The sequence below is a fragment of the Eubalaena glacialis genome, chromosome 2 (assembly GCF_028564815.1).
Source record: "Eubalaena glacialis isolate mEubGla1 chromosome 2, mEubGla1.1.hap2.+ XY, whole genome shotgun sequence".
NCBI lineage: Eukaryota > Metazoa > Chordata > Mammalia > Artiodactyla > Balaenidae > Eubalaena > Eubalaena glacialis.
Genome location: NC_083717.1, coordinates 110,641,518 through 110,667,992, shown reverse-complemented (window position 1 = coordinate 110,667,992; position 26,475 = coordinate 110,641,518). Strand labels below are relative to the sequence as shown.

The 26,475-nt window shown below is 55.6% G+C and overlaps 1 protein-coding gene across 2 annotated transcripts; it reads left to right on the top strand.

Annotated features, from left to right (window-relative positions):
* Nucleotides 1–248: 248 nt before the first annotated feature.
* Nucleotides 249–24,799, top strand: PAK6 (p21 (RAC1) activated kinase 6). Of its 2 annotated transcripts, none has more exons than XM_061180523.1 (10): nt 249–387; nt 1,007–1,122; nt 12,182–12,390; nt 13,258–13,893; nt 19,801–20,298; nt 20,422–20,555; nt 20,922–21,048; nt 21,149–21,274; nt 21,756–21,890; nt 23,291–24,799. In XM_061180523.1, the coding sequence occupies exons 3-10, from the start codon at nt 12,187–12,189 to the stop codon at nt 23,456–23,458; spliced, it is 2,028 nt and encodes a 675-aa protein (XP_061036506.1). In that variant the 5' UTR covers nt 249–387; nt 1,007–1,122; nt 12,182–12,186; the 3' UTR covers nt 23,459–24,799. The 2 variants fall into 2 exon arrangements, with proteins under 2 accessions (XP_061036506.1, XP_061036505.1); XM_061180522.1 differs by having other exon boundaries at nt 249–488.
* Nucleotides 24,800–26,475: the final 1,676 nt, after the last annotated feature.

Below are 26,475 nucleotides of genomic sequence, written 5' to 3'. Positions count from 1 at the left end.
CCAGCCGGGCTCTGCAGGGTGGGCGGGTGGGACGCGCCGCCCGAGTGTGCGTCTGCAGTGCAAATTAAGGAGCTAATTACACAGAGGCGCTCGGCGGACAGTCCAGGTCAGGCCTCTAGGCCGCAGCCCAGGGTCCGAGGGGCCACGTGTACGTCACAGCGGGCGGCCGGGGCCAGCACCGGAAGGCAAAGGGCCGGCGGGAGCCGGAGCCGAGCGGGTAGGGGGAAAAGGGTTGAGAAAGGGGGCGCCCCTCGGGCAGAGAGGCTACTGGCCGCGGCCCCTGCGCCCCTCGGCGGCTTTTCCCGGGCTCTGCGTTCGCGGCGTCCTACCTGAGGCCACACCCCGAAATCAAACTCGCGGCAGGTGAAGCCGGCGCTGCACAAACATGTAAGCGCGGCCTCCCCTCGTCGTTCCCGGCGCCTCCCGGCGGAGGGCGGGCCGGGCTCCCGCGGCCTCTCCCAGAGCTCCGGGGGCTTCCCGCTCGGCAGGTGGGTGCCCCGACCACCGGGGTGCTGCGAGCCCTGCCCGGGTAGGGACCGGGACGGGGGACAGGCCTCCCCGCACGCGCGGCTCCCGGTTCTCGGGTGTTCATTCCCCGAAGTGCGGGGCCGCCGGCGCGGGCCGAGGGGACTCGGCGGCGCCGGCAGCGGACCTCGCTCCGCGTGGGCGCCCGGCCCTCGCGCCCAGGCTGGCGGGGGGCTTCGTCCCAGAGGGCGCCTCACTCGGGCGGCCGAGGCGGGGCCGGTGGCCGCGCTGGGTCGGAGCTAGGAGAGCAGAGGGGCCGGAAGCGCTGAGCGCGCTGTCCCCTCGTCCCCGTGCGCCCTGCGGGGAGCCCGCCGCCTCCGCTCGCTTGCACCTGAGAAGGTGTCTCAGCGGGAGGCGGGCGGCCGCGGGGGGGGGGGCGGGGGGCGGCGGTTCCGAATGCTCTGGATTCCGGCCAGTCGCGAAATCCGCGGGGACACTTACTACATCGGTCACAATGAATTTCTGACCTGTTTCCACCCAGGCCTCGGAGGACTGGCCCGCGAAGGTCCCCAGTTCCCTCTCCTCGGTGCCTGAGAGCTCTGCCCACGGAGGAGTGAGGAGTCCGGAGAAAGAGGAGGCAGGGAAGGCGGCCCGGAGGTGAGTAGCCCTGGGAGGGTGTCCAGGGGCCCTCTCGGGACCTCCGTGAGGGACAGGCTGGGACAGTGGGCGGGCAGGTGGCCCTCCTGGGCTGGCCCGTTCTCGGTACTGTTAGGCAGTGGTCCCTACTAGGTGCCATTTCTCAGTCCTTAGTGGATGTGCCTTGTTACTTCACCCGCCTCGGCCCGCTGGAGGCGCGCACGGCTTCAAATGCCCCGCCCTGGCTCCTGGCCCAGCCTCCGCCTGTCCTCCCGTCTGCTGCCGGTCAGGGGCGAGGCAATGTCACCAAGGCCAGTGCACTTAAATTCTTGTTTGGGAAAGAGGCTCCCAAACAGGAAGGGCAGAAGCAGGCCCAGCGTCCGTGCTGAGCAGGCCAGGAGGCAGCCCCAGCCAGAGGTGCTGCTGGGCAGATCCCAGCCTGCCACCCGCTCATTCCCCAGCTCTCCAACCTGCTAAAATCTCTCCAGCTTTGCCCACACCCAGTGAGTGGCATCCACCCTGGGAGGGAGATGCTGCTGGGAGCACCAAGGGCTAAGACATGAGGAGTTCCCAGGGTGCAGGCTGCGTTTTCTGTATCTTGCCCCATTCTGGTGCGAGCTCTGCTGTGAGTTCTCCTCAGGCCATATATAGGACAGTGGTAGAGAACACCTTTGGAACCAGAAAGAGCTGGGTTCGAATTCTCGCATTTTGCCTTTGATTCCTTAAGCAAGTTGCTTTACTTCTCTCCCAACTATAAAGTCCTTATCTATAACATGGGGGTGATCATGCCTTCCTCACAGGGCAATTGTGAGAAGTCACGATGATAACTGATAAAGGAGAACAGCCCCAGCAGGAGGCTACCTGCCTAGCCTCCAGTTTTGGGAAAGGTTAAGCTCCCCGAGCCCTCCTCTCTTGGAGAACTTTGAGAATGGTCTGGCTGTGTGGCAAGAGATTGTGGAGGACATTAGAGCAAAGCAATGGGAATAAAGTAATGGCAGAGGGTCCGTGCAGGGTGGGTAGTAAGGTGGCCCCAGAGAAGGGGCCATTTCTGGAAGGGAATCCCGCTTTGGAAGCAGAAACAGCAGCATGCTCTGTACACATCACACGGCTTCACCTGTCCATAGGTGACACACTGTTACCACCTGCGCAGCCTGGGGCAGAGAGAGAGTCTCTGGCTTGAGGCTTCCAGTCCTATCTCTGCCCAGAGTAGTTGTGTGATCTGGGGCAGGTCATTTGACTTTTCTGGGTGCACTAGGCATGGTGCAAGAGCTTGGAGCTTGGATTTGATTCCCAGCTACACACTCACCATATCAGACAATTACTTCTCTCTCAGCCTCAGTTTCTTCACCTGTAAAATTAAGCTCATAAAACCTACCTCGTAGAGTCGTGACCATTAAATGCACTAGTGAAAAGCACCTAGCACAGTGTCTGACACGTGCTAGGCACTTTATACACGTGTATGTGTAGGTTCCCTTTCTCGGCCCCTCCTTCCTCTCCCCAGTCACTTGCCATTCTTAAGAGGCACCCAGTAAAACAGGTTTGGCCCATGTCACTGCAGTATTGTGAACTTGGAGTGAGGAGGGGAACAATATAGTGATACAGAAAGTTAAGGGCTGTAAAAACATAATCTTTTTGTGACTAGGGGACTTAATCCTGTGACTTGGGGACGCTGGAGATTCTTTCTGGCTAGGCACTGAGGACTCTGTGATGAGGTCTCGAGCCTCTATATGTGGAAGCTGTTGAAAATCTGGGGTAGTGAAGAGGTGCCTGGCCTGCAGCTCTCCCAGTCCTCACTCCTCCCTTGGAGATTATGCCATGCCCAGGAAACCCCAGTGCTGCGGACTGGGGAAGCGGTTAGGATTCCAAGTGCAGTGAACAGAGGTCAGAGGGCTGCTCTGGCTTGAGCCGCTGCTGGACGGCGGCAGCAGCACAGCACTTGCAGGCTGGAGCTGGGCCCAAAAGGCAGGCCTGAGTCAACATTGACCTTCCCTGGCTGGCCAGCTTAGCTCTTCGGCCTCTCATTCAGCTGGAGTGTTGACACAAGTGATTGAATGAGACTTACTATCATATTCTTTTCAACAACAGCCCCATTATCTTTCCCCTGGGGATTCACTGGGACCAGTAGTGTGGGAATGACAACAAGGGTGGGGAGCCCAGACATTTTGGCGTGTTCTGTGCACAGTGCCCCCTTCCCTGCACACTCAGCTTCTCTCTGGGCCACTCCAGTGCGTCAGAAGAACCTCAGGGTACTGCTCTACATCCCGGGGATGCTCCAGACTTCCACACAGAGGCCCTGGGCAGATCTTAACTAGTGCCTGTGGGCAGTGGCAGTAAGGGCCACAGCCTGGGTCTAGGACCCATGCACCCTACAGGGGACAACTGGGCAGAAGAGCAAATGAAATTCTCTTCAGGCCCTTCCCCTGGTGTATTTCTAGGGGACAGGAAGAGTGCTGGGGTGCCACCTCTCATGTCACGTGAAGAGGGCAGATGGCAGGCCTGGACCCCTGGTGGAAGCTGAGGGAGGACAGAGCTCAGCCCCACACGAAGGATGAGCTGTGAGGGGACAGAGAGACAGAGGGCAGGGGCCTCCGAAAGGGGGAGGAGCCCCCCATCACTGAATTCGTTGGAGCAAGGCGAGCAGGGCGTGGACCAGCTCCTGAACGCCACCGAGGGATTGCAAATTGGGCAGGGGCGAAGGGGAGGCCAGACGCCATCAGTAAGTCCCACAGGTGGGTGGCGCAGGTCAGGGTGGGGTCTGGCAACATCTATTTGGAAAAGCCAGCTAAACTGCACGAGAGCAAGGATTTTGTTTTGTTCACCATGGTCCCCAGAGCCTGGAGCAGAGCAGATGCACAACAAATGAATTTATCAAATAAGTGAATGAATAGTATAATTTCATATTTAAACAAACTCCAGAAACTAAAATTTGAGAAAGATCTTCCTGGCTGATGGAGAATACTCCAATGAAAGACTGGCTTCTGTCCAGGATATTCTCAACCAGAGGCCTTCGAGGCATATTCCTCTTCACGGTAGGGTGTGGGATGACAGTTCCCGAAGGGCGTTATGAAGAGGTTGGGCAGCAGACCTCGGGGTGAAAGGGCCCAACTCTGGAGGTGGCAGGGTCCTCCGTCAGCCCCTCTGTGACTGGATGGTGGCAGTAGTGGGGGTACCTTTGTAAGTGCTCTAGGACTCAGGGGCTTACCTCTCTCTCGATGTCACAGAGCGTCTTGCGTGGGTCTGAGAATGACAGGCTGGGGTGGTGGGAGGTGACAGCTAACTGCAGCCTTGTTCACATCTGGATCAGATAAACAGGGGTCTTCCCCTTCTTTGCTGCTCCACTTGGGCAAGTCACTTAATCTCTCTGAACAAGGGTTTCCTCATCTGCATAATGGGTACAATAATAGGCCCACCTCACCGGCTTGTGGCGAGGATTCTGTGTGTGAAATGCTCAGCCCAGAGCCTGGTGCTTATACTAGGCACTCCCTGAGTGACAATTACTAAAAATACCCAAAACAGCCCCTCCAACTAGGACAGATGCTGTTTCTTTCCTCACTGTACCTGGAGAAGCTGGCAGAAGTGAATAAGTCCATGCCCCTGTTGGCCCCGGAAATGCTGAGGCTTAGAGAGGAAGAGTGGGCCAGGATCACAAGCGGAACTTAGGAACGCCACGCCCCAGGTCCACGCTGAGCCCGCACTCAGCCCTGACAAGCCGACCATGCCTCCCTCAAGGGGAGCCTAGGCGTGCACCCCACTCTCACTCTCTGGCCCTCAGAGGGAACAGGGCCCCAGGTGCAGCTGCCTTCTCTCTTCCCACTCGTCTGGAAATGGAGGGGAATTCCACCAGCCTCATCCTAACAGACAGTTTACATCCCAGAACTCACACAACCAACCAAATCCTGCTCCCCCCAGAGTGGCTGCAAACTCCTTCATACTCGCTTTCTGGAAACCACCTTCCCAGCCTGTAGTGCGTTCTTGTGGATCCCTTCAGTGGGCTGAGTGTCCTTTTCTTGAAAGGAATTCGATGTGTGGGAACAGCCAAAACTCACTGGAAGCCGGGCGGCAAGGCAACCACGTCGGACACCAGCTCTTCTGGTGAAAAGCAGGGGCCACAGGTTAGGAAAACACTTGATGCTGGCCCAAGATGGGCCCCAAAGTTGATTCCCAAGAGGACTTCTGGAAGTCCTGGAGCACGTCTGCAACAGGCAGTTTCACTCCCAAGGGTCTGCCTCAAATGGCAGTGCTCGTTGGAAAGTCTGTGCTCTGGTTTGAGGTTTACGTGCAGACTCATTTCTCCATGGTTCTGGTTGGGGAACCAACAGCTTGGTGGCCCTGGAGCCCCAGGCCCTGGCAGACGGCTGTCTCCTCCCCCAGAGGAAAAGCAGTTTGAGGGGGTGACCCACCCAGCACAGCTGTCTGCTGTCCCTGTTGTAGACCCTGGACCAGCTGAGCCACAGAGCCTGGTCTGGGGGCCCTCACCACCCAGACCCCATGGCACGGTGGAACACTAACATCAGCCACGAAGCTCTGCCCACCACTCCTCAAGCCAGGCCTGCTGGTTGCCTGACTTGAGGCTGAGACCCTACGGAGGGGACGTGGACCTGTGCTGGAGAAAATACTCTCCTGCTGTTTCTGCGGCTCTTTCCATGTGTGCCAGGCCCTGACATCACAGCTGCCAAGGCAAGCTGTTTAGAACACCCCACCACCACCACTGCAGGGCAAAAAAAAAACAGACAAACAAGCCCTGGTTGCAAACAAAGTAAGGGTCAGCCTGCAAGTCAAGACAGCGCCAGTCTCCCTTGGCCTCTGACTCACAGATCAGCCCAGGAAAGAACCTAGTAATCTTGGTTGAGGGAGCTGGCCCTGGCCCATCCCCTTCTACACGGACTGCCCAGCCCCCTTCCTGTTCACAGAGACCCCTGGGAAGGAGATTAACAACAGCCCGAGTCCCTCTGAGTGGGCATGGTGGACGGAGCAGGGCTTTGGAACCAGATCTGGGTTTAAACACCAACTCGGTCATTTCCTGGTTCTGTGACCCTGGGCAAGTTATTCAACCTCCCTGAGCCTCATCTGGATTTGTGGATAATAATAATAGCTTCTACCTCCCAGGCTCGTTGTGAGGATTAAATTAGTTAGTGCTTAGAAAGGGCCTAGCACGTAGTAGGTGCTCAAGAAAAGTTACTTCCCTTTCTCTCTGGAGTCTCCTGCTCCTCTGACATGATAGTCTCACCCCTCAGTGACCCCAGGCCTGTGGCTCCCTGAACTCTCCCACCAGCTCCACCCTCAGTTTTACTGGGTGTGGCAGCATTTCCTCCAGAAGCCTCTGCCAGGAACTGACCTGCTCCCCATCTGCCAGGCTCTGGCTGGAGGAAGCAGCCTCAGCAGGAGCTGTGCCGGGGGAGCTTCCTTCTAAAGCTGGTTGGGGCAGGGCTCTCCCCTCCCCTCCCCTCCCCAGTGATGGGCATCCTTCTCTGGTCCAGTCATGGGCCAGCCTGCTGGCTGGAAGGTGATGTCCTCGGCCATTCTCAGAAGAGGAATGTTCAAAGGTGCATCCCAGCCTGAGAAAGACTCCTCAGCACCTCCCCCCACTGCGTTGGGGTGAGGTGTCAGACCAGATGGGAGGGGCTCGGGCAGCGGAGGTCACCCTGAGCCAGAGCTGGCACCCTGCCTCTGCCCATTTCTACTTCAGTGGCCGAGGCCCACATCATTTCTGTCAGGCTAGGCAGAAGGAAAGGCAGGACTGGCTCGCTGAGGGAACAGCATCCTCCTTCCTCCTCCAGAGTACCTTCTTTAGGGAAAGCTCTTCCACTAGGTGAGTGGAGTGTGGATGCAAAGAGGTGGTGCTTCTCGGATGTCAATTTTAAAGGCGGGCATGGCCTGATTTGATTTAACCTCACGGCTGACTCAGCACCCCCTCTCCCTCAGCCCCGAGGTCCTTGGGCTTGTCAGAAGGCGGGAAACTGGGTGGAAGATGGAGACCTAGGAATGGCAAGTGAGGGCCCCTGTCTGGGCATTCGTGTGTGTGTCCAGGACATGGAGCTGGAGAGATGCAGGGGATGCTTGGGTCTCAGGTGATTGACACCCAGTGACCTGGCAACATCGGATACTTAAGTGGGTGAGTATCTCTTAGGAAACTCAGTGCTCGTGGATCACTCTTTTCTTTATTTAAAAGTATTTTGTTTTCTTTAGAAAGGCAGCCCATCATCTTTAAGGAAAATTCAGAAGAGTAGAAAGATGGGGTAGGAGGAAGTCACCTGGAACCCCACCAGTCAAACACAACAACAATGAATATTTTGCTGTATTTCCTTCAAATATTCATTATATTCATACTGCATTTACAAATTAGTCTAGGTGACATCTTTAGAAAGAATTTCCTACTCCTAACCTAGGCCTGCTTTGGACAAAGAAAACCTTGATAGTTTAATTTGTCCTCGGCACCCATGGGTGTGGATAGGTTTGGGCCCCAGCAGGTCAGGGGCTCCAGGAGAGCCCATCAAATTCGGGCTCCCCATAGTCGCTCACACCAGACCTGGCACAGGGGATGGCCAGACTAGGGGTTACCCTCTCTTCTGCCCCACACCATCACTCCCACCAGCTTTATTATTTTTACCTTTCACATTTAGATCCAATTAGTTTGTGGATATGATATGAATTCATTTTTCCAGACTCCTTTTTTTTTCATATGGATATCTAATTGCTTCAGCTACATTTATGGAAAAGATCATCTGTTCCCTACCATATTGCAGTGTCACCTTTGTCATAAATTAAGTGACCTTATGTGAGTGGGTCTATTTCTGGATTCTCTCTTCTGTTCCACTGGCCTACTCATCAGTCTTTGTGCCAATTTCACACTATATTAATTGTGGTTGCTTTGTAATAAATCTTGATATCTAGTAGTGTAACCCTCCAACTTTGTTCTTCAAGATTGTTTTGACTACTCCTGATTCCTTATGTTTCTCTGTACATTTTAGAATCAGTTTGTCAATTTCTACCAAAAGAAGTATGCTCGGATTTTGATTGAGATTGCAATAACTCTGTAGGTTAATTTGGGAATAATGGATATCTTTATAATATTGAGGCTTCCAATCTATGAACATCCTTTATTATCTTTAATGTTTGATATTTTTCAATGTAGAGACCTTGCGCATCTTTGATTAGATTTATTCCTAGGTATCTGATATTTTTAATGTAAAGTGGGAAAGGGTGTCTGAGGGGTTTTTCCCTAATAACACTTTGGACAGCAAAGGAGAGGGTTTTTCTCCTCCTGAGATCATCTCTCCAACTCTCTGACACCAACTGGGTGTTCAACAATTCAATCTGATTCTGATACTAACTACCTTGGATTAGCACAGACTCCTCAGGCTCAGCCCCACACACTGCCCCCCACTTTGGACTCGGGTTCCAAGGCCCAGGTCCCCGTACCTCTGACCAGCTGGCTAATAACTGAGGTTCCCACGACCCCCTCCTCACATTTGATAATTTGCTAGGATGGCTGGTGGAAGTCAGGAAGGCACTTTACTTTGACCAGTTCATTAAGATGCAACTTAGGAACAGCCAAATGGAGGAGATGCATATCGCATAGGGCAGGGTATGGGGGAAGGGTGCAGAGCTTCCGTGCCTTCCCCAGACGCCTCACCCTCTCGGGACCTTGAGGCATTCACCAGCCCTGAATCCTGTCTCTGAGGGGTTTTTATGGAGGTTTCATTAAGTAGGCACAATTGGTTATTGATGATTAACTCAATCTCCAGCCCCTCTTCCCTCCCCAGAGGTGGGAATGGGGAGGCTGAAAGTTCCAACATTCTTGTCACTCTGGGGATTCCAAGAGTTTTAAGAGCTCTGTGCCGGGAATGGGGGGCAGGGTGTGGGGTGTACAAAGACCAAACGTCTATTTCCCATTGTACCACAGGATCTTTTTTTCAATTTCATTTTCTATTTGTTTGTTGCTGGTATGCAAAAATACAATTTTTTTTTTATATTGACCTTGACTTGGGGACGTCTAAAATTCACATTTAATCCCAAAAGTTTGTATGTAGATTTTTCTATGTACACAATCATATTGTCCCAGGCAGTGTTGGCCTCACCGTGGTTTTGGGCAAGTCCTGGCAGCCTCCCTTTAGGTGTGGATTTCCCGCTAGCTAAGTGGCTGGCTCTGATTTCTAAATCTCTACTCCCCCTCCCCCAAAGCCTGAGCTCAGTTCATTGCTTCTGTCAGCCCCCCACCTCCCCTGTAACCCCTGGATCCTAGGACTCTGCACTGTCCTTTCTCCTCAGGCCCTTCCTGCTGCCTGTGGGACGAACTTATTCTGGAATTGCTGTTAGGGTGGACTCAGGAGGGGCATCCCAGAGTCATGTAGACCATTTGCTAAAGATGCTTTCCAGGAACTTCCCCGGCAATCCAATGGTTAAGATTCCATGCTTCCACTGCAGGGGGCGAGGGTTCCACCAATCCCTGGTCGGGGGAACTAAGATCCCGCATGCTGCGGTGCAGCCAAAAACAAAAAACCGAAAAAAAAAACCAAGATGCTTTCCGCGTGCATTCCTGCAGCAAACGCTGGGCCTTGGGGTGCGGCCGGGGAGTTGGGGCCAGGGATGTTCTGGCGGGGGGAGAGGGAAGTATTAGCCACCTCTTTTGCAACTCTGGGCTGTGTCCCTACACCTCCAGAAGGGTTTACAGAGTGGGGAGGAGAGTGAAACCATCAGCTGAGCTAATCCAGAGATAGAGGGTCTGTCAGGACAGAATTGCAGAACTGAGACTCTTCTGTAGCCAAAGACTACAGGGAGGAGGTCAAGCTTTACCAAGCCATGAAGAGTCTATGTCATGGAGAGGTGACGAGGGCCCCAGAACGAGAAATCAGGCATGACCCCTGCCAGGTGACTCCAAGAGGAAAGGAGTTGGGCATCACTCCCAGACTTGGATCTGCTCACGTTCTGATGTCTGCAGGGACCTGAGCTGAGAGACAGGATGCACGGAGAGGTAACATAGCAAGAGAAACAGCCCCTTTTTCCTGGGAATTTGCTCACTTAACACTCCCTAAACTCTGTGCGTTATTTTTTATTAACCCCATTCTATAGATGAAGAACGCTGAGGCTCAAATCATTTAGATAGCTCGCTCAAAGTCTCCCCAAATTAGTGGAAGACTCCCTGCAACTCACCTGTAACTCAAACAGTTATATTTCATTCCAAAGTCCTTGGTCCTTGGGGCTCCTGCACACGTGGCTTTGCCTGGTGGGTATGTTTGGTAGATTTCCTGAACCTCAAGGTCCCAAGTGGCTGCCATTCCAAGAGGTATGACATGGATTCAGATTGATTCATGCTTGGTGAATGCCTAGTGGAGAGATTTGGCTGTTTGAGCCCCCTGCCTTCCCGAGTGGCACCAGCTGCCTCCCAGATCTGTGACCTGCTCCAGAACCTGTGAAAGTGACCGGGAAAATTCTCTCTCCGGAGCAGGAACAAAAAGAGAGTGCCATGGCACAGATCTATCCAGTTCTGTAGATAGATGAATGATCCAAGCATTCAATTCAAGAAACAAACATGTCTTGTTGAAACAAACCTAGAAGTGACTTTTCCAGCTGACACAAGAGCCCACTGAGCGTCCTTAGCACCCATCGCCCCACACAAATGCACTGAGCTATTCTGAGCCACTTCAAATACAGTAGCATTCTAGTGGGTACCCCCAACCCTGTCTTCCATGTGGTCCCAGCCCAGGGCTCCCTGAAGGTGAGGCCAGAGCAGCACTTTGGAAGAGTCACTTTGCCTCCTGGGTCTCCAGTCTCCCTCTCTCAGATCTGCATGCTGGTGTCACTCAGAGCTGTTGTTAGAGCTTAATAGGGCCTAAGGCAAACCCAAACCAGCAAGGCGAGGGATGGAGGTTTGACTGCAGGTGATGTTTTGTACAATCAGAGTTCTGAGACCAGAGAGAAGGGGACCCAGAGGGAGGTGGGCTCTCTCTTCCTGGAGAGCTTTTCCCCTAAGATAGCTGCCCTCACCCACCCCAGCAGTGCCCTTAGCTCAGGGCCTTTCCAGAATTAGGGCCGAGCACCTGGGGACCATGAGGGCCCTTTTAGTTTGGTCCCTGATGGGGCAACATGTCTCTGAATCAGCAGCTTGACTTTTTATGAAGTTGTATGTCACATTAACAGTTTTTGTTTTTGAACCATCCTGGGACAAACCCGAGTTGACTGTGATATAAAAGAAACAAACAAACAAACAAACAAAACCCTTTAACGAACAATTGGATTCAATTTGCTAATTTTGTTTAGGATTTTCATTTATGTTCAGAAGTGAAATTGGTTCAAATTTTCCTTTCACTATTTTTTTTAAAATTTATTAAATTTATTTATTTTTGGCTGCGTTGGGTCTTCGTTGCTGCACGTGGGCTTTCTCTAGTTGCAGCGAGCGGGGGCTACTCTGTTGCAGTGTGCGGGCTTCTCATTGCGGCGGCTTCTCTTGTTGCAGAGCACGGGCTCTAGGTGCGCAGGCTTCAGTAGTTGTTGCTCACGGGCTCTAGAGCACAGGCTCAGTAATTGTGGCGCACAGGCTTAGTTGCTCCGCGGCATGTGGGATCTTCCCGGGCCAGGGATCGAACCCGTGTCCCCTGCATTGGCAGGCAGATTCTTAACCACTGCGCCACCAGGGGGCTTCCTTGTACTATTCTTATCTGGTTTAAGAATCAAGATCATACTTCATAAAATGAGTTTGCCAGCTTTCCTCCCTCTTCCCCACCCCCCTTTTAATTCTTCGACGGTGGAATGTTATTTGTCATGGGCTTTGGATCTTATAAAAATACACCCCCAGGGTCTGCCTCCTCAGCAGGGGACTTGGCGCAGATGAGAAGACAGACACCTCTTTTCCTCCTTTGTAGTCTGTGTTGGCTTATTTATGGGGCTTTTGCTGCTTCTGGGACCGCTCTGCGGGGAGCTAGCCATTTCCCTGAGGGAGTAGGCCTGAGAGGTGGGCCGGTGCAGGGGGTTGAAGCGGGGGAGGGAGCCTGGGGCCCCAGCACCCGCTGCGGCCACCTGTCCTTCCCGGGGCCAGGCTCCTGTGATGCCCCCTCTGGAACTCAGTCTGACCCTCCCCACGCAGGCACCATGTTCCGCAAGAAGAAAAAGAAACGCCCTGAGATCTCGGCCCCACAGAATTTCCAGCACCGCGTCCACACCTCCTTCGACCCCAAAGAAGGCAAGTTCGTGGGCCTCCCCCCACAATGGCAGAACATCCTGGACACACTGCGGCGACCCAAGCCCGTGGTGGACCCTTCACGCATCACCCGGGTGCAGCTCCAGCCCATGAAGGTGAGGCGGGCATCAGGGATGGCGGAGGGGGAGGATTCAGACCATCCCCCTTCACAGAGGGCTGCTGGCAAGACCACACAGGCACCTGAAGAACCACCTGATTACCAGCTATCAATTAGCCAGGATGTCTTCATTCCCTGCTAATCAGCCTCTCGTTCTCTCCCTGGTGACCCAGGGAGGAGGATCCTGGGGAGTCCCTCTCCACAGGGTGGTAGGGTTGCCAGATTTAGCAAATAAAAATACAGGATGCCCAATACAATGTGAGTTTCAGATAACAAATAATCTTTAAGTATGTCCCATGCAAAATTTGGACCTGCAGCTCCTGTGGGGCTGCGGGCTCTCACAGACCCAGGGGATTAAGTTGTGTGGGTCAGGAGGGGTTGATGCAAGAGCCTGATAGGGGTTGGGGTCAGGGCCCTGTCAGGGTTTGGAGGCCACAAAGCCAGTACGTGTGGAGGAGAGCCCTGGACTGGTGCGTGTCACCTGGAAGGCCACACACAGATAGAGCTGGAGAACGGCAGCGGGCCCCAGGCAGGGCCTGCAGTCTCCCCAGCTCCCCAAGCTCAGCTGCCCGCACCATCAGGCACGCTGGATTCAACGCCATGGCTACTCACCTGTCTGCCCTGCTAGACTGTGGGCCCGTGAAAATGAGGCTTCTCCCTGTATCCGTCCGCCAGCACAGGCCTGGCCCGCTGTGGGCCCTGGGAAGGGGCTGAAAAATTAAGAATAGATGGATGACACAGCAAGCGAGGTCCATGGGTGCTCCTCCCCGAGGCCCCCCGGGGAGGCTCTCTGACCTGGTCCCCGCCCAGCGCCCCCTCCCTGCCATGACAGGAGGCTCACCACGCTCTTCCCCCTCCCCTGCAGACAGTGGTGCGGGGCAGCGCGGCGCCTACGGACGGCTACATCTCGGGGCTGCTCAACGATATCCGGAAGTTGTCAGTCATCAGTTCCAACACCCTGCGCGGCCGCAGCCCCACCAGCCGGCGGCGGGCACAGTCCCTGGGGCTGCTAGGGGATGAGCAGTGGGCCGCCGACCCGGACATGTACTTGCAGAGCCCCCAGTCTGAGCGCAGGGACCCCCACGGCCTCTACCTCAGCTGCAATGGGGCCGCACCAGCAGGGCGCAGGCACGTGCCACGGCCCGAGCCACAGAGCCCGCGGGTCCTGCCCAGTGGGCTGGCCACCAAGGCACAGTCCCTGGGCCCCACCGAGTTCCAGGGTGCCCCGCAGCGCTGCCTGCAGAGCTCCCCAAACGGCACCTCGGCCGCCACGGCCGCGGGCAGGTGGGGGCCCAAGACTGCCGGGCATGGCTCTGAGGAGGCCCGGCCACAGTCCTGCCTGGTGGGCTCGGCTGCAGGCAGGCCGGGTGGGGAGGGCAGCCCCAGCCCTAAGGCCCCGGAGAGCAGCCTGAAGCGCAGGCTGTTCCGAAGCATGTTCCTGTCTGCTCCTGCCGCCGCCCCTCCAAGCAGCAGCAAGCCAGGCCCTCCACCACAGAGCAAGGTAGGTCAGGCTGCGGCCCCCTCTGGGGCCACTCTTGACAGGGCAGGGAGCCTGGCCCGGCAGTGTCCACTGGGGACACAGGCCCTGCCCGGCCTTCCCCACTTACAGGGTCGGGTTGGGGAAAGCGTGAGGTAAACAGATCATCAGCTACCCTGAACCAGCTGAGCCCTTGTGCTCCAAAGGCTTAGCACGTGTGAGTCAGATGTTGCAAGCCAGGTCGTTTTCCGGGGGCCTTCTGGTACGCCTCAGCTGACATTCCTGCCCTCTGGGGTGTGTCTAGGCAGACCACACGGGGAGGCAGGCACCCCTGAAAAAGCAGCACCTTTAACCACAAGCCCAGACCCTCTCCTTGCCCCCAGTGCCCAGCAACCCCACCCAGGCCCCAGCAGAGGTAGGTGCTCCAGCCCGGGGAGGGGGGGAGGGGGGGCAGGGTCTCTCTGGCTCCCTTTTGTGATCTTTTTTCTGCCTGGACCCCCAGCTTGTCCCAGTGCTCTCCTGAGGTCATGCACAGCCTCTCTGTGCTGCTTCTCCCATAGGCTATGTTACCCCTTCTCTAGTGAGGATTCTTCCCTCCCTTCCTCCCTTCCTCCCTTTCTTCCTTTCTTCCTTCCTTCCCTTTTTCTAGTAGTTCTTGCTTTGTTTGACATTCCTGTAATTATTTATTCTCATACTGTGTGCCATATGAAAAGCTAGAGGATTGAATTTGCCTGGGTCTGGGAGCAACAGGAGAGCTGACTTTTGGCATGTGTGACAGCCTCAAATGCACATATTTTTCTTGTAGAAAAGGAAACAGTGAAGGGAGCCCTAATGGTGACATTTTTTGGCAGGCCGAGGAGAACATTTTTGCTTCTTACATGCCCTATGACATCGTGTCCGTGGTGACAGTAACATCCTTTCCCATTTGGCAGATGAGAAGACTGACTCAGAGAGCGTGGGACAACCCCCTGGTGTCGCGAATGAGTCAGCCGAAGGCGGGAGGGAAGGCTTTTCCATGAAGGCATCTTTTAGCTCCTCCCTGAGGGTCGGGCAGAAATGAGCTTAGGCTGCAACACAAGGGTTGTAAGTCACACCTAAGAAACCGCCACCGACAGTGGCATGAGTAATGGAGTCCCCCCTCCCGGGGTGGCGCCAGTGTGTCCAGCCCAATCGTGGAGGGGCGGTGGGGGGTTGAGGGGTGGCCTGGACCCTCAACCCCATCTAAGTCACTGCCAGCCCAAGGCACCCAGGGAAGGTTCTGGGCTTTGTGCCCTCCAGTCCCCACTGGGACAAAGGACGGTAGGCTGGGATCCCCTGTGGGGCGGGGGCTTTAGGGAGGAACAGATGAGACGTGGCTTGATATGCCCGTGAGAAAACATGAGTGCCTGTGAGCCGAGGGGTCTCTGGAAGGCTGTGCCCCTGGGGAGACATTACCCAGAAAACTAAGGTGGGAGCAGGACAGTGCACCCTGCCAGGAAGTGCACTTCAAGAGTCCTGCTGGGGTGGGGGGTGGTTTCAGGGATTTGGAGAAAGGGGGTGTCGAAACTGGTATGCATGGTCCTGGGCTCCTGCCAGCACCCCACAGCAGGGGGCAGGCCAACCCCCCATCCCTGCACACCCACAAAGCACCTGCTGTGGGCCACTGCTGTGGGCTGTACGAGGTCTCCCCTGCACCTGAGGAGGCAGGTGGTGCTCATCCGGGGCTCAGAAACACCACAGTTCCAAATCCAGGGGAGTAGTTTCCTTCTTGGCCCCCTGGGCACACCTTTCTAGATGGATGTTCTCAAGCCAGGCCTCTGAAAGGCGGGGCCGAGACTGCCCCACAACCGCTCTGGGCCAGGGCTTCTCAACCCTGTACTATTGACGTTTGGATCAGATAGTCCTTTGTTGCAGGGGCTCTTCTGGGTGTTGAAGGATATTTAGAAGCATCTCTGGCCTCTACGCACTAGATGCTAGTAGCACCCCTCAGATGGGACAACCCCAGATCCCTCCAGACATTGCCAAATGTTCCTTGAGGGAAAAAAAATCACCCCCAGTTGAGAACCACTGCTCTCAGCAAATTACCCTATGGTTGGGAAGCATTCAGTTTCCTCCTCCTCCCCCAAGGCCTGGGCCCTGGGAACCCAGACCAAGCCAGCAGCCAGCCCTCTGCACTCAGCACATCCCAGAGGTTGGCTCTGGACACTCACAGCAACTCCTAAAGCAGCAGTCCATGCACTAGTGCCCTGGGAGGGCAGGCCACCAATGGCCACAGCGTGCCAGGCGTGGCTGCAGGAGGGTCTGTGACCCTAGAGCTCTTGTACTCAGCCCCAGGCAGCTTGGCCTGCAGTCACTCGCTTTGGCTAAAGAGCAAAAGGAGACCTCAAGTGGGGACAGAGAGGCCAAAGAGGTAAGACAGTTAGGAGCTTGGGAGATTTAGAAGTGGTCCCACTTAGCGGCAGAAAGGCCATGTCAGAAAGACCTCAACAATCAGCAAACCTTGGTTAAGCACCTACTGTGTACCATGTACTCGGTTACATGCCAAGCATCCCCAGTAGGACCACTGCATAGGGATCAGAGGTTAAGCTGACCAGGGCTGAAGTCTGGCCTTGTCCCTTACTGCTTAGTGACTCTAGGCAAGTTACTTAACCTCTCTGAGCCTGTTTCCTCATCTACCAATGTAGATAATAATATTACCCATGGGCTAATAAAACAATCCACAGGGCTATGAGAATTAAATGAGATAATGCATTTAAGGCCCTTGTCAAAGTGGTAAGCCCTCAATAAAATGGCTTTAGTATTTCTTAAATATTATGAAATGGCCTCTGCCTGGGCGGCACTAACAGAACAGCCTCCCGAGTCCACAGCTGGAGAGCCTGGCCCTGTCTTCTTAGCCTGGGAAGGGAACATGAGGCATCATTGTAACTCCATGTACAACTCTTCTTTCTAGTGGCTTCCTGCCCAAGAAGAGGCCTCAGTCACACAAGTAACTCCAGAATTAATCCAGAGCCCCTAACAATTAATTCCACCTTTTGTCCCCCTTTCCCTTTCTTGGAGTGGTTTAACACGTTTCATCTGGTCCTTTCTTGTGGTTACGTTAAGTAAAATCTCCCTCCTTGTGGAGACAGGCAGCAAGGCCCACAAAGGGACACTTGGGACCAGACCCTGCTGAGGTGAAGACCAAGCCTGGCCCGACCACCCCTGTGTCCTATGTCCCATGTCCCAGGCCACGTCAGTGCTGGCCACCCCCCCCCCAGATCTGTCTGCTGCTTCCATCCACCTGCTGCAGCCTCGGCCCCTGAGCTCAGCCAGCACCTGCGGCAGGGTCTCCACAGGTGCCTCGACAGCAGAGGGGGAGCAAAGCCACCTCCTCAGCCCCTCCGCATGACTTGTCCCCACCCTCCCCGTGTCCACTTATCCTCAGAGCAGAGAGCTCATGCAGGAGGCCGGGAAGCCAGAAGGAGAGGGAAACTGTTTTACCGCCTTCCTTAGAAATCCAGGATGGAGAGAGGTCAAGGGCCGTGAGAGCAATCTCAAGAGCAGCTTTAGGAGCTTTTCGGATCCCCAATCTCTGCCCAGCCCCACACAGATGCTCAGAGAGCACATTTTCTGTGTTAGGTCCATGCCTCGCAGGCCAGCAGGCAGCCTTTTTTTTTTTTTTTTTTTATAAATTTTTTTTTTAAACTTTGGGTTTGTTTATTTATTTATGGCTGTGTTGGGTCTTCGTTTCTGTGCGAGGGCTTTCTCCAGTTGCGGCGAGCGGGGGCCACGCTTCATCGCAGTGCGCGGGCCTCTCACCATCGCGGCCTCTCTTGTTGCGGAGCACAGGCTCCAGACGCGCAGGCTCAGTAATTGTGGCTCACGGGCCTAGTTGCTCCGCGGCATGTGGGATCCTCCCAGACCAGGGCTCGAACCCGTGTCCCCTGCATTGGCAGGCAGACTCTCAACCACTGCGCCACCAGGGAAGCCCCAGGCAGCCTTGGAGGCTGCTACCGGGTGACATCTCATGGTCCTTCTGCTCCTGGCTGTGGCCTCACAGCCTTGGTAGTGGCCATGCTCCCTCCACCCCGAGTCCCAGCCCTCCCACAGGGTCCCCAAGGCCATGGAATTACAGAGCTGCTCAAATTGTGGTCCAAGGTGCCTCTCACATCAAAAGCCAGGGGCCTTGTTAAAATGCAGAGTCCCTCCTCTAGGGACCTACTGAAGCCATTTCCAAGGCCAGGGAATCTGCATTTTATCCAGCTCCCCAGATCACTGTGCCTTCATAGAAGAGACTGGGGCTCAGAGAGGGGGAATGGCCTAAGATTCATGACAAGTCAGAGCGGAGCAGGACTGGAACCCCGGTCCTGACCCCCCAGTCTGGAGTTCCCACTGCTCCACCACAACAGAGTAGGGAAAGGGGGGTGCGGTCGGGTGCTGCTGCTGGCGGGGACAATCCATTTACTGCACAGATGTGCTTGCCGGGCGGGGATGGAGTAGTCACGGCAGTCCCGGGAGGTTTTCCTGGCTCCTTCACCTCGAGGGCTGAGCACGAGCCAGGCATGGCCTGGCAGAGGCTGGAGCACACTCAGTGGGCCTGCGGGGCTGGGGGTGGCAGAGCCTGCCACAGCATGGCTCTCTGCCAGAAGAGGCGCCGTGCACATGCCCGATCCTAGGCAAGGCCAGGGACTGGGGTGAGGGCCCTGAAGTCTAGGGGGGAAGGGGTGCTGAAGAGGTTGAAAGGGCTCTGGCTGAGCCTGGTAGCGCCCAAGGCGCAGATTCAAGCAGCCCAGCCCAAGCTGAGTGCTTGAGTAGATTCTCTGGAAGCTGATTCAGTTTTGAGGATGAGGACCAGCACCCTCTGGGCACCTAGACAACCGCCTATGAGATGGGCTCTGAGATGTTCCGGGAAGGGCTCTCTGCAGCTCCTCAGGTGTCCCCCGTTAGGTCGCATATGGCCCTCTCCAGGTGGCCCTTTTAAACATACACAATCCCTGGAAAGGGTCCTGCTGCACTTCGCCAGCTCCTTGGGGAAACCCAGGGTTGGGACCCTTTCCTGCTGGGGGCTGCTCGGAGGGCTGGGCCTGAGCAGGACTCACTGGGGGCCCAGCCTGCTGCTCAGTTCCATCTTCCCTCCCTCCCTCCCTCCCTGCCAGAGACCAGAAAGATAGGCCCCCTGCCTTCTCTTCCTTCTTGGGGGTCATCAGCCAGGAGTTCCATGTGGCTAGTGGAGGAGCTGCTCTGGGGAGCCCTGAGGAAACCCCCTCACCCCTGGCCCCAAGGCTTGGGTTTGGCTGGACCTACCCTCCTGATTCCAGATCTCTCTAGCACCAGATCCCCAGCCCAGGAGACACCTGAGGACCCCCCAAGATGGTAACATGGCTCTGTGGTCCTCTGTCGGGGACCTAATCTCACTGCACAGACGCGCAGACTCCCCGTTGTCAGGAAAAAGCAGGACTATCAGACGGCAGCCGTGGCTTCCCTGTCCTGTCCTGGGAGTCAGTCACAGCTGCCTCGCTGCAGCCCCCGCCCCTATGCCCAGGGCCTCTTCTGCCCGCATGGGCCCTTGGGTAGGGTAGCCACGGTGGTGGACGCCTCTGACCCAGAGTGCCTCCTGGTGGCCTCCCTGGGGTCTGGCTGTCAGTCACCCAAGGAAGAAATACCAGCCCAGGACACCCCAGGGACTCGGCTTTGTCTTCGCAGGAAGGACAGTGTGGATATAAAGAGCTGTTGTTTTGTCTGCTCACCTGGGAACACTGGGGGTTGACTTCTCAAGCAGGACTATGGTTTGGCTTCAGCTCCATTTGAAAATCTTTGCTTGCGGCACCTCCCACGTTAGTCTGATGCCCAGCCCGGCTCTGCCCAACCCTGCCCGTGTCCAGAGGCCACGGCAGCCACCCCCTGCCTCTGGGAAGGGTACTCCAAATGCTCCCACAGCCAAACCCCTTTCTGTTTCTTCCTTTCTCCCTGCAGCCCAACTCCTCTTCCAGACCACTGCAGAAAGACCGCCCCCCAAGCCTGGTGGCCAAGGCCCAGTCCTTGCCCTCAGACCAGCCCGTGGGGACCTTCAGCCCTCTGGCCACCTCGGATACCAGCAGCCCCCAGAAGTCCCTCCGCACAGCCCCAGCTGCCGGCCCTCCTCCAGGACGGTCTTCCCCGGCAGGCTCCCCCCGCACCCGGCATGCCCAGATCAGCACCAGCAACCTGTACCTGCCCCAGGACCCCACAGTAGCCAAGGGTGCCCTGGCTGGTGAGGAAACGGGCGTTGTGACACACGAGCAGTTCAAGGCTGCACTCAGGATGGTGGTGGACCAGGGTGACCCCCGGCTACTGCTGGACAGCTACGTGAAGATCGGCGAGGGCTCCACGGGCATCGTCTGCCTGGCCCGGGAGAAGCACTCGGGCCGCCAGGTGGCCGTCAAGATGATGGACCTCAGGAAGCAGCAGCGCAGGGAGCTGCTCTTTAATGAGGTGGGAGGAGAGGGCGTGGCGGGGCATGTGGGACGGGCAGTGATGGCGGAGGCAGGCTGGACGTCTGCAAGCAGGGGCAGTGGGGAGGGTGCCCGGCACTCAGGCGTCCCCTCCTGCCCCCAGGTGGTGATCATGCGGGACTACCAGCACCTCAACGTGGTGGAGATGTACAAGAGCTACCTGGTGGGCGAGGAGCTGTGGGTGCTTATGGAGTTCCTGCAGGGCGGGGCCCTCACAGACATCATCTCCCAAGTCAGGTGGGCAGCTGGGAGGGCTGGGACCCAGCGCTGGCTGCTCCCGCCACTGCCCTGGCAGGGATATTAGGCAGCCTCAGGCCCGGATGATTGGGGTGCCCGTCACGTGGTCCTGAGCCACCCTGCCCACCCCCTTCTGTTCGGGTTAACAGACCCAGGGGTCTCAGGGCAGTGGGGAAGACACTAGGTCTCCAGCCTAGGCCCAGGCCCGTTTCCACCAGGGCTCTGGCCTGACTGCGCTCCCACACACATCGTCCAGGAGCTGTGGGGCCCCCTACCAGGGGCACCTACTCTGCCCAGCCCATCTGCCCTGCAGCCCCGCCAAAGCTAACATGCTCTTCTGCTGGTGGCCCTGCCTTCCCCGTCCAGGCTGAATGAGGAGCAGATTGCCACTGTGTGCGAGGCCGTGCTGCAGGCCCTGGCTTACCTGCACGCCCAGGGTGTCATCCACCGGGACATCAAGAGCGACTCCATCCTGCTGACCCTCGACGGCAGGGTAGGGCCCTTCCCAACCTGGCACACCCACGACCCCACTTCACGGCTCCTCCTCCTAGTTCACCACTCACTCCCCTTTCTCCCTCTCACCCCAACCCCAGGTGAAACTCTCGGACTTTGGATTCTGTGCACAGATCAGCAAAGATGTCCCTAAGAGGAAGTCCCTGGTGGGAACCCCCTACTGGATGGCTCCTGAAGTGATCTCCAGGTGTCTGTATGCGACTGAGGTAACCGCTCCCTCCATCACCCAGTCCTCCCAGAAGAGGCTTGGGAACACATAGCTCTTCTACTTGTGGTCTCCTCCAGAGCCCCCCACCCAAAATAGCCCCGGTTGTCGGGTTCCCACTTAGGCAATACCCTACCCCAATGTCCACTGCCCCCTTCCCACTCTTGGTTGGGTCTTCTCTGGCCTGTGACTTTGCTGCCACAAACTGGTCCCCAAAATGCTCTCCCCCAAGCTCAAGGGTAGGTTGGGGTATGGCCAGGCTTCCCCATGTGTGGTAGCCTTTCTAAGAGAGTGGCTGACAGCTGTGCCCCTGCAGTCAGTGGTCACTCACGCAGGTAGTAACTGACCACAGGGAAGGTGACCAGGAGGGAGGCCGACTCACCAAGGAAACCTGGGACCAGCTACTCCCCTCCCGCTGCAGCATGTTGCTACCAAGGGGCCAGACTCTGGCCAGTGGAGTCAGGGACATTCTCCTCCTGCAGGTGGATATCTGGTCTCTGGGCATCATGGTGATTGAGATGGTAGATGGAGAGCCACCCTACTTCAGTGACTCCCCAGTGCAAGCCATGAAGAGGCTCCGGGACAGCCCCCCACCCAAGCTGAAGAACACTCACAAGGTCAGTCGGTACACAAGGTGTGACCCTGCAGGCCCCGTTCTTCCTGAGGCTTCAAGGATCAGAGTCTGGGCTGTCAAGCCCAGCCTCTCCCTCCCACAGAAACCAGAGGGCCCGGGCTCCCAGAAAAGGCTCCTCTTTCTCCACACAAATCCCACACCTTGGTGTGGAGCCTAGTCACAAACTCCCATGGTCACTCCAACAAGTTTCCACCTGCAGACAACTGACGGGAGCCTGAAAGAAGGGAAAGCAAGGCCGGCGGGAGTCCCTGATGTCCTGGGAAAGAATCTAGAGAAGTTAACTGAGCAGTAACGCCTCTACCCCATCTGTCAGGGGAGGCATACCAAGGCACAGTGTTCCCAGTCCATCACAGAGAATTGGCTTGCCCTCCAGCAATGTCATCCTAACCACATCTGAGCCAGTTTTTCCCTTAAAACCAATGTGTGTGTGTGTGTGTGTGTGTGTGTGTAAAACGCTTTTCTGCCAAATCCACCCAAACCCACAGTCCTTACCTGTGGGCCCCCCCCTGCTGGTAGCCAACTCAGCACAGGGCTGCAGAATGGCACTGCCATCTGGTGGCCAGAGTGAGAAATGTCCCAGAGGGTTGACACTCAGTCTCTAAATGCAAGATAGTTCTGTAGCCCTGCTGGATGGGAGGAGAGACAGGAAACACTTTCTGAGACAGCTGGTCCTTGGAACCCGCACTCCTGACCCCCTAGACTAGCAGATATTTCTAATTGGCTAATTCCCCAGAGGATGCAGCCTTCCGTTACAGCCCAAGACTCAGCCTTATCCCAAAATATTGACTCAAAATGAACCAGGGTAAGCCCTTGACTTAGACTCTAAGGCTTAGAGAAATAAAGGAATCTTCCTTTTTCAGGTCCCACTTTGTCCTTTTCTATTTTTCAAAACACTCCTTCCTCCCTGACCTCTTTTTTTATCTTCACTAAAGCCCTATGCAGCAGACATTTTATCATTAGCCCATTTTACAGATGAGAAAACTGAGCTCTAGAGAAAAGTACAACTTGCTGGAGATTAGGGATAGACCCAGGACTGGATCACTGGGTACCAATCCTGTGCCCCTTTCCACAGAGCCTGAACACTGAGAGCCCTGAGAAGCAGCGTGGTGCATGGGCTGTATTTGGAGCCCAGCTCCCCAGCTCTCCTGGTATCCTAATTCCATTGCTCACCAGCACCCCCTATAGGTGAAGTGGCCACCTTTCCCGGACTGATGCTGACTTTCTTTACCTACCTGATAGTCCAGAAAGTACTGAGCCTGGAAGGAACCAGGAAGTAAGAAACAAGAGAATTTAAGACTTTCAAATGACAGTGGGGCCAGGCAGATTGGGTCACCCCAAAGTGGCTGCAAACTGTGGCTTCTTCTCACTGCCCTGCCTCCACAGGTCTCCCCAGTGCTGCGAGACTTCCTGGAACGGATGCTGGTGCGAGACCCCCAGGAGAGAGCCACGGCCCAGGAGCTCCTGGACCACCCCTTCCTGCTGCAGACAGGGCTGCCCGAGTGCCTGGTGCCCCTGATCCAGCTCTACCACAAGCAGGCCTCCACCTGCTGAGCCCAGCCCCAGAATGCACCTGCCACCTGTGCCCGCGGGCAGGGGACACTGGGCCACCAACTTGCCAACAGGGCCTGGCTGCCTGCCTCATTCTCTCAGTATTCTCTCCAAAGATTGAATGTGAAGCCCCGACCCTGCCCTCCTGCCCCTCAGCCCACTGGGCCAGGCCGGACCTGCCCCTCAGTCACTTTCCCTCCCAACAGTCCCCAGTTGCCTTTGGGATGATGGAGACCCCTTCTGCAGGATGACCCTTTGTTATTTGCACAGGGATATTTCTATGAAACATGGAGACCAGTGCTTCTGGCCACTGTGGCCAACACAGCAGAAAAGGCTGCTGTGGTTTTTTATTTTAAAGTAGTAGTACACGAGCATCCCAGGTCACCCAAGAGGCAGACTGCCTGTCTTCATCAGGATGCTTGCTGTTCTCAGCTCCAATTCCAAATCCTGGGGTCTGAGAGGACCACAGGGAAGGTGTTTATTGCCTGACTCCATCTCCCTCCCTTGTGTCTGACTTCCTGAAGGCACAGTCCCACCTGCACCTGCTTCCCGACCCACCTGTGCTGACAACACACTCCCTGCACAGCCCGCGCCCAACTGTGAACAGCCTGCTCAGAAGCCGGGAGGGGGAGGGGAATTTTCTGGGTGAAAGAGGAAGAAGGCAGCTGGTGGTAAAGTGGTCTCACTTTACAGGATGCGTGTGCGCGCACGCATGTGTGTGTGTGTGTGTGTGTGTGTGTGTGTGTGGTGTGGAGGAAGGTCACCCATGGCTGTCTTTGCTTAGGCTTCTCCATCTTCTCTCCCACTAAGCTCTGCTCTGAAGGTGACCTGCTTCCTTGGCCTGGTTTCCCACCTCTTAAGTCCCGGGGTTCTACCTGACCAGTGAAGAGGTCTGTATTGAGTCAAACACATCCTGGGGGCCTGGCCGGTTTCCGAGTTTCTCCTGTACTGTGGAATCTGAGAGCCAGGGACCAGAATGGTGAGGGAACAAACTTGCTGCACCTGTGAGCTTCATCTCAACAACCAGGTCCTCGGGGACCCGCTCTTCTTTTGTGTGCTTGGGGGACCTGTTCTTTTCAAAATCCTGGTCTGGGAGAGGTGAACCAGCTCCCGATTCCATCATGTCACTGGAACGGGCACCCATTTGTGCGAACCTGCCCCTAGCTGCCTCCTCAGACACCTGTCTCCTTGTCCTCCTCCCCTGCCCACCTTCAGGGCTGTTGTGAGACAGGGAATCCCAGGGAAGAACTCCAGGTGTCTGGACCCTATCTAGATAATATTTTTAGATTCCTCTATCCCTAGGTGGCCTGCTTTGGGGCAAAAAAAAAAAAAAAAAAAAAAAATTGCAAGGACTTTTTTTAAGGGTCAGAGTTTTAAAAACAAAAGCATTGTCCCTTTTGTGAATTGTTTGCACTTGTGCCTGTTTTAAATTAAACTGAGTGTTCAAAACCTCTGGCCTTCCTGTGGTCCCTAGGAGTGGAGCCAGGCTGTCTTCAAACTGGACACGCTGTAGTGGGTGTCCAGGGTGGCCCTCCCTCCTCCCTGCTGTGAGCCCCCCGACGGTCATTCTGATCCGCAGAAAATCCTACTCCCTGGTGGCATGTGGGCCTGAAATGAGGGCAGAGAAGAAGAGAAACAGGAAGTGAAAGGCCCTTGGGACTGAAAGAGCTGAGAAATAGACAGGGCTCCTTCCCAGGGGAGAAGAACCCAACCCGGAAAGCCAGGGCCGTGGGCTGTGCTTGCTGGCTCCACAGGGGCTCTGGGGCAGCCACCAGGGCTGATGACCACTTTCTGCAGCAGCATCTCCCTTCCCCCGTTTGCTTCCCCCCTGCCACCGGGAAGTCAGAGGCTGCTCTCCTCAAACTGTCCATAGGAAGTGGCCTGGAACTGCTTCCAGTGAGAAAGCAGTCTCTGTTTCGGTTCTCAGAACAGAGGGCGACCGTGAGGAGCTGTGAAAGAGCGCAACTGGAAACCAAGAAACCTGGGTCTTTAATCTTCTAGCTCTGACACTGATTCCAGCACTTACTTCCTGAGGTCTCATTCTACCCCCTCTCTGTCAGGGTCACTGAAACCTTCTACCCAGGAGCAAGGAGTCCTGCAGACCTCCTCCCCACAGCTCCCCACCTAGACAGCTGCCCTGGTCTATGGGCCCCTGTCCCACCAGCTCAGCCAGAAGCAGCACCTGAGTCTTACCTCCAGGAAGCAGCCACAATGGGCTGGGCAGGGATGGAGGCTGAGGGAAGGCGGAACCTTCCACCTCCCAACCGAAGCCCACGGTCAGGAGTGGTTGGCAAGGCAAAAAGAGGCCAGTTCTTGCAACTGAATAATACTGGATTTATTAACTATTCTTTGAGCTCTAAGAGTCCTTCCACTGCACAGTGTCATTCCAAAAGCATGTGCGTATGTCATTTAGCCTCACACACAGACCGGTTCTGAGCTTGACCCGAGAGTACCAGCTCCAGTGGCACAGGTGACTTCACAGTGACGAAAGCAACAAGAATTGGAAAACCAAAATGTTTAGAAAAGTCTCTTCTAAATCAGATTGAGCTCGAGGGGACCCCAGCCTCAATGCCTTGGGGCTGACAATAAGAGGAAGTTCAGGATAGCGAAATGTGGTGAAACATCTAAGTTCTGCACAGAGCTGGGCCTGGTAAGAAATCTGCAAGAACAGCAAGGCAGTCAAACACACAATTCAGTTCAGACAGGAAAGATCTGCTGTGGTTTTTTAGAAACATCACTTTCAACCACCAAACCCTTGGCAATTCCAGAGAGGAGCCCTCATGGTTGTTTATCCAATAAAGAGGGCCCAAGGTGACGTTCAACCAGAAAGCCCCATGTCAGCAACACTTGAAACATGACAGCACCTTCAACACAACGTGCAACCCAGACCCACGTCTTCAATGTGGTATTTTGAAGAAGCCAAAATACTTGTATTCTTACACCATTAAAATGAAACTTCATAAAAATTAAACACAGTTGGAAAAGTGAGCAAGCAAGGATCAGAAAAAAGGAGTTTGCAC